General features: G+C 31.4%; 1 protein-coding gene across 1 annotated transcript; it reads left to right on the forward strand.

Moving 5' to 3' along the window:
• The first annotated feature begins 336 nt into the window (after positions 1-336).
• On the forward strand, positions 337-6191 carry LOC114163311 (DEK domain-containing chromatin-associated protein 1-like). Its single transcript, XM_028047539.2, has 11 exons — positions 337-1078; positions 1185-1218; positions 2049-2128; positions 2218-2277; positions 2592-2702; positions 2788-2868; positions 3312-3386; positions 4356-4833; positions 5111-5208; positions 5570-5600; positions 5688-6191. The coding sequence occupies exons 1-11, from the start codon at positions 611-613 to the stop codon at positions 5840-5842; spliced, it is 1671 nt and encodes a 556-aa protein (XP_027903340.2). The 5' UTR covers positions 337-610; the 3' UTR covers positions 5843-6191.
• Positions 6192-8024: the final 1833 nt, after the last annotated feature.

Raw genomic sequence — 8024 nt, forward strand, 5'->3', positions numbered from 1 at the left:
ATTGTGTCATTAAATTGCATACCCATAATTCATGGACCCATTCATGTCTAAAGGCCCGCATTATGTTACTCATGACATGACTGCCAGCCAGGCCATTCAAGTACCTCCTTAAATGGAAAGAGTTCCAAACAAAGAATCATCATTACATTAGGCTATAGTACAATAGCCCACAGATTCAACAATAATTCACTAATAATAATAAACATAATTATTCCAGTACTATAAAAATTATAAACTTTTTTTTTGTTAAATATTGATTTATTTATTTTCATTTAGATTAATAATAATAATATAATATAACATGAATAAGTGGTTTTGCCCGGGAGAAAAGAAGAGAACGGGGAAGAGTGAGTGTGAGTGAGAGGGAGAGAGTGGTGAGACCCGCTCACAAATTTGGCATAAAATTTTGAAAACCACCCCAGGCACATACTTTCACCCTCCAGCGCGCCCTCACAATCCAACACTACAATTTCATTTCGTGATTCCCCCCTTATCTCTCTTTTCTAATTCCAATCCCAATCAAAAGGATTCTATTCCGCTCCAATTTTAGGGTTTCTCTTCCACCTAGGGTTCCCAATTCTCTTCTCCTTCTGGTCCCCCTTCTCCCAACATGGCCACCGAAACCCTAGAAGACAACCAGCCTCCCCTCCATGACGATGATGACCTCGCCAAACCCCAACCCAACCCTACAATTCCCGACAAAGATGCTTCCGAGGACGCTGCCAAATCCGAGGATGCGAATGTCGAGGACAAGGACAGAACTGACTATCCGGGAGTAGAAGAGGAAGAGGCTCCTGAGAAGAAAGAGGAGATCGACGAGGATGAAGAAGATGAAGAAGAAGAAGAGGATGACGAAGCCGAAGAGAAAGAAGAGACGGTCAAGGCTAAGGGACGTAGCAAAGAGACTCCAAATAAGTCGAAGAAGAGTAAGAAAGATGCTCCGTCGGAGAAGAAGGATCCCGTTACGCCGACGAGTGAGAGACCCATGAGGGAGAGAAAAACGGTGGAGCGCTTCTCTGTGCCTTCGCCTGCGAAGTCTGGAAGGTCCTCTGCTAGTAAGGGTTTCACAATTGAGAAGGTATAGCTTCATTTTGTTTATTTAATTGTTCATATAATTTATTCGTTTTTTTGGGCTCGTGAGGACTGGAGTGAACTGTTCGTGTTTTGATCTCTTTGGGTTTCAGGGACGTGGCACGCAGCTCAAGGATATCCCGAACGGTGCGTCTTTTTCTTCTTCCTTACTGCTTTGTTGTTTGCTCCTTGTTGTTGTGGCATGCCATCTTGAACGGTTTAAACCGATTGTGCTGAATTTTTCTTCCTGATGACTTATGGATCAAGTAATTGTGAATGTAATGCGGTTTCTTGGGAAAAAGGTCTGGTGCTTCAGCATTTGCGTTTTAAAGAGATGTCATAGATTATTACTGTTTATGGTGTTTGCATTGCTGTTCTTTCCCTTTCCACTGTGTCTTTTATGCTCTGTTGTGTTCTACAACCATGTTATTTATGATTAGCCATAGTGTATTTTTAGATTCTTTCTCCCTCACTGTGGTGTTTCTTAGAGGCAGGGAAATGCTGCTTTTTGTTGATTTTAGGTAGGTCTGACTTGAAAATATGAAGGTAATGATTTCATGTGAGTTGTATTTTTGACACTTGTTTTACATTTACTGATGTCTGTTTTAATAGCATCCAACTGAATAATTTCCCCAATGAGGTCTTCAAAGTTTTGTTATTGGATTTGTGGTTCCTTCACTTTCTATGAAGTGAATTTAGTTGTTCTCTAACATGTACTTGCAAATTTTAACTGTTTGAAGGATGTGTCAGAATTCTTGCTGTTACTAGTAAATTCACTCCATTGGATTGACATTTTCTTGGTGGTTGAAACCCAATGTCATGCTTTTTCTTTATTATTTGTCTTGCAATATTGGTCTGGTATCGGATTGCTTAGAATATTATCATTGTGTGCAGAGTTCGAAATTTGATTGTTTGCCTGTCATTGTCCCTTTTCTACATCAGTGTTACCCAATTCAGTTATTTATGAACTGTTTCAGTGGCGTTTAAGTTGTCAAAGAGAAAACCTGATGACAATCTGCACATGCTTCATACTTTACTGTTTGGGAAGAAAACTAAGGTGATGTACCTTATATGTTTGTGTTGTTTTTATCACTTAAGGATGTGCAAACCCTTTAATATTAGTGCTATTGCTTAATGTTTTTGTAGGCACACAATTTAAAGAGAAACATAGGCCAGTTTTCTGGTTACGTATGGACTGAAAATGAGGTATTGTTGGTTAGTTATTGTAGTATCTCTGTCCTCCGTTCTATCACGATGAAGAGGAGTGTTAATACCAAACTTCCAAACACTCTTTCTAATTAACTTTTTGACTTTTTGGTAAAATTTATATTAGACTTGTTAAATAGTGAGGGGAACTTGTATTATTTAAAGGCTTATGTATAACATTTTCTTCACAATAGTGTTCGCAAGAGTTTGTTGGTGGCATTTCTGTTAATGTTATATTTTCACAAAGCATGAGAGTGTCTGAGGCTGTAATGAACCCCATAGTTTAAAGATCACAGCTTTATAATTCTTGGCAGGACAAACAGAGGGCCAAAATAAAGGAGAGGATTGACAAATTTGTCAAAGAAAAGTTGTTGTACTTCTGTGATGTTCTTAATATTCAGATAAACAAGGCCAATGCAAAAAAGGTAAGTATTGTTATAGTGTATTTCCATTTTAGAAGAGAATCTTGGTACTTTTTAAAATTAAATTATTAAATAAGAATACTTTCAGGAGGAGCTGTCTGCAAAGTTGTTGGAATTTTTGGAGTCCCCACATGCTACGACTGACATTCTACTTGCTGATATAGAGCAGGTTTGTTCTTTATACATTGTTTTAGTCAATTGACCCTTATGCAAATTATGTTTTGCATTGTTGTACTATGATTTCAGCAGCTGAACTATATTGAAACTGAAAGCATCTCTTACGCAGGTTGTTCATTTTAGTTTGAAATTGTTTTCTAATTAAGTTTCCTAAAATTAACAACATATAATTATTAGTAACACCTGTAAACAGCACTGTGATTAAATGCTTATTGGAGTCCAATCCTTATATTTTTTAACATTTTTGGTTGTGACAAATTTTAATTCAAGAGATGGATCAATGAAAATAATTACTTCCAATGAAGTAAGTATCCATGGCTGCCTTGTTTTATAGGTGCAATGAATCCTAACCTGGTGTAATATGTTGTTTTTTTTGTTCTATAATTCCATGTTATTATATGACTCACTTTTTTAAATTTGCTTCTACGTTAACAGAAAGGTAAAAAGAGATCCAGAAAGTCAGCCCCTAGCAAATCTCCAGGGGAAGCATCTACAGAGATACCTGCTAAGGTATTTTGTTATTACTATATACTGAAAGCATTCTAGCTTGCTATATAACTCAATTTTTTTCAAGTGGCATTTTGTGGATGATTTAATATCTTCTTAATTATAGTTGGTAGTTATTAAAACAATAGTTCTAGAGTTTGATTTTTAATTTAACATTATCACTTTTGTCTCCTGTGGTAGATGTCAAATAGATATTCTTTTACTATTTTGTTGAGGCCATTAAAGATTGAAAATATTGTACCTGTTAGACCATTGAAGATTGAAAATATTATACCTGTTAGGCCATTGATCCATACTTTGCCTATTACTGGGGTTTCACCATTTTGGTTGACATTTGTAAGTTTTTATTGTGAAGGGGTAACGACCAGAATTTCATTAACATTAAATGTAATTGTTGACTTTATTATATAACCTATAATGACGTTTTTCCCTATCTGAAGTACAGAAGTTTTTGATTTTTGAGTTAATTTGAAATTACGAACTTCATGGGTTGCTTTGTCATTATGCTTGTGGTTCAGTAACCGCAATATACACACTTGTTGTGGAGGTGGAGTTTTTCTTATCTAGTTCAAAACTGAAAGGTGAAGCTGTTATCAAATGCTGATTTTTCCTGTTATAGATTTTTAATAATAAATGTTCTTCAGTTCAAGCTGCTTTGTGTTTGTTGCTGAATTGATCTTCTGGCTTTGATGCCAATTTTGATACCTATTCATTTTCTGTATTCTGTCAACTGTGAATGCAAAGATGCCGTTTTTAATATTTTCATCTGGATATTTATATTCTATCCTTGAATAGACTATAGTGTGGATTATTAGTTAGTGTTGGCTTCGTATATTTTGTTTTAAATTTTATCTTTTATTTCCGGTGGATGATTTGGGTGGCAAATTTGCTTGGTACTTCATGAGTGAAGCAAATGATATGCTTCATATGTTGTTGATTTTAATCACATTTGTATATTTTATCTTACTTTAGAAGCAAAAACAAACTTCCCAGTCTGGGAAAAAGCAAAAGGAGTCTTCTGATGAGGATGAAGATGATAAAGCTGAAATTTCAGATGCAAAAGATGATTCTCAGGAAGATGAAGAAGTTCCTGCACCAAACAATGAAAGTGAAGAGGAAAGTAAATCAGAGGAAGAGGAAGAGAAACCAAAGTCTCGCAAGCGTGCTTCCAATAAAGCTGTTAAAGAGAGTTCAGTTGGCAAAACTGTAGATAAAACCTCATCTGTCAAGAAGACCTCTGTGAAAGATGCCAAGAGCATTGAAAAGACTCCAAAAAAAACATCAAAGAAAACTGTTGCTGAGCATGACAGTGCTTCTGCCTCCATTTCCAAGCCAAAGCAACCTGCATCTAAGAAACCGAAAACTGTAAGTGAAAAGCAGGATGCTAAGGGGAAGGCTGCAAGCAAAAAACAAACTGACAAATCTTCAAAGGCTTTGGTTAAGGATCAAGGTGAATTGACTATGTTCTCTCTTTGCATATAGTTAATATCCTCTGTACTACTTTCGAGCCGTATGATATTAGTATACTGGTTCCTCAGAAGTTAATTTTTTACGATTGATTTGCTTTAGTGATCCTGTCAAACTGTCTGAGAAATTTTCCCTATTATATTATGTTATTACATTTAAACAAGTTATACAAAATTTTTTAAGTTTAGATTGTAATATTAAGTATTGTTTCCTCTTATTTTTAATCCTGTTCTTCCATTGATTTCTAATGTCAACGGTAGGGAAAAGTAAAAGTAATAAGAAGGCCAAGACTGAACCTACCAAGCAGGACATGCATGCTGTAGTTGTTGATATTTTGAAGGAAGTAGATTTCAATACTGTAAGTAATACTTCTGAAATTCATGTATAGTTCAAATTTTGGGAATTTCAGGGTCTGTTTCCTATATTCAAAACCTTTTTTTTAAAGCATAAAATTAAAAGCTCCTTGATAAGAGTAGTTTTTGAAAATTGTTTACGGAGCTAATATTTATTTTTACTTAGTCAGAAAACTGCACTAGTTTCATTTTTCTATCAAGTTTTTTGTAGCACTTTCACTTCTCACTTTTGTTTTTAGAAAATTAATTTTTGAAAGTTATTTTATAAAATGGTTTTTGAAACAACTTATTATAAAACAAACACAACCAAACCCACCTTGTAATGATATACTTGTTCTTATTTATACGATTTTATACTTGATGCAGGCAACTTTGTCCGATATACTCAGGCAACTTGGTACGTCCTTTTTCTTGACAGAAGTCCTCCTTAATATTAAGGGAATGATATGTTAAACTAAGCTAGTTTGTGACGAAATGTTTATAGGTACCCACTTTGGTATGGATTTAATGCATAGAAAAGCAGAGGTGAAGGATATAATTACAGACGTAATTAATAACATGTCTGATGAGGAAGATGAAGAAGAAGCTGAGAATGATGATGATGCAGATAAAGATGATGACGGTGAGGATGATGCGTGAGTTTAGTTGGGCAAATAATATTTGACCTGTGCAGAAATTAGAGGCATGTGGGCATCTAATAGCTAGATTTTATCTTCATAATTCTCCGGTCAGCTGTCACTGCGGTTAAGTTAAGGTAGATATTTGGTTTGAGTTGTGACCTTTTCCATTATAGATGCTCTAAATTAGGTTTGTATTTTGTACCATAGATTTAACCCGCTCCTCTGTATTACTGATGTTACCCTATTTCTCATATTGAATAGTTTGTTTTTTTGCCTGCCTGTAAACATAATTACCTCCTAATTTAGAACATTGTTCTTTCTTTTATTTGTTAAAACCAGAAAAATAGATAGTAGATCTTTGAAATTGAGATGATTTTCTTGTTTATATTTAAGCTATTTATTCCATGTATTGTCACTATTTGCAATCTGGTTGGAATTAACAATTAATTGTAAGTGGGGCAAACAGGAAAAGTGAGTTGATGTACTTAGGAGAAGTGAGTTGATGTCCTTAATTCGTCGGGTTCTACCTGTTCTTTTATAAATTTGATCTATGCAATTACTGACAAATGTCTGGGTGGATAGTTGGGCAAGGCTGATTAATTTTCTTTTGGATTTATAAAGCACCTGATTGAGTGGGTGTAGCCTGAGCCGACAATTGAATGAAGTTGTTAATTAGTATAGGTAAAAGAACCTGATTGTTAAATTATTTCAATAGGTGAAAAATGATCATTCATCCTGATTGTTAAATATTACATTTATAAAAATATGTAGATACCTTTTTCTATCAATTGAAGAATAGCTTGATTCAAAAATAACATTTTTGGGTTACAATTTTAAAAATAAAAATTTAAGTCAGTAAGAATTTCAAAAGTGTATATATATATATATATATATATATATATTATATCTATATGTAACATTTAAATTAATAATTAAAATGCATATGCATGACCAATGTTGCACAGAATACAAATAAAATGTAAAAGAAAATCTATCAACGGTCATTCATCCTGTTAAATATTAAATTCATAAAAATATGTTGATATCTTCTATTAGCATTTGGAATGAAATAGTGATATGTGCCTTTCTCTAATGACTATGTAATTATTTTTGTCAACAAGTATAACGTGTTAAGATTAGAATGAATGAAAAGAATATTATATTTTAATTAGTTTGTAGAAGTCATAATAATACAAATTAATTAGTTTTTAAAATTAAAAAAAAAGACTGAAGAAAAAAAAATGAATGAAAAATTTACAAAGGATTTAATAGGGGCAATAGATTTACAATAGATTTAATTATTTAAATGTAATTTTATTGTTAATATTTTTATTAATATTTAAACATAAATTATTATTTTTTATCACAATGAATTTTAAATAATATATTACATTTATTTACATGATTAAAATGCATTCGTATGAACAATTTTGCACAAAATACAAATAAAATGTAAGAGAAAAACTATCAATGATCATTCATAATTTCTACGAATTATTAAATATTGATGTTAAAAACACCGAAAAATAAAAAAAAATGAAAAATTTACAATGATTTATTCAATGTAATAGTTTTTAAAAGTTTGTAAAATAATATATTTATAAAATAATTAAAGTAATCTTACTAATATAAATTATTTTAGTTAATTGTTTACATATACTTTTACTAAATTATTTTAGTTAATTGTTTACATATACTTTTACTGTTAATAATAATGATATTATTATTATTATTTATAATTATTTTTAATATTTTTATTAACATTTAATTCATATACTACTTTTTAGATCACGAAGAATTTGAAATAATATATATTATGTGACATTTAAATACATAATTAAAATACATTGACATGAGCAATTTTGCTTAAAATACAAATAACACGTAAAAGAAAAATATTAAAATTTATTACAATTACTTTTAATATTTTTATTAATATTTACTCCATTATTATTAAAAATAGTTGTAATAAATAATAATAATATTTTTATTATTATTAAAAGTAAATATTTAAATAAATAATTAAAATAATTTATAATAATAAGATTATTTTAATTATTTTATAAACTTTTAAAAACTATTACATCCATTAAATTGTTTGTAAAATTTTCATTAATTTTTTTCTTTTACTTTTCAGTTATATTTTCTTTTAATTCAATATTTATAATTTGTAGAAAGTAATTATTTTGTATTACTATGTC

This window comes from Vigna unguiculata, chromosome 9, assembly GCF_037176805.1.
Source record: "Vigna unguiculata cultivar grain cowpea cultivar isolate G323 ecotype 2 chromosome 9, ASM3717680v1, whole genome shotgun sequence".
NCBI classification, from domain to species: Eukaryota; Viridiplantae; Streptophyta; class Magnoliopsida; order Fabales; family Fabaceae; genus Vigna; species Vigna unguiculata.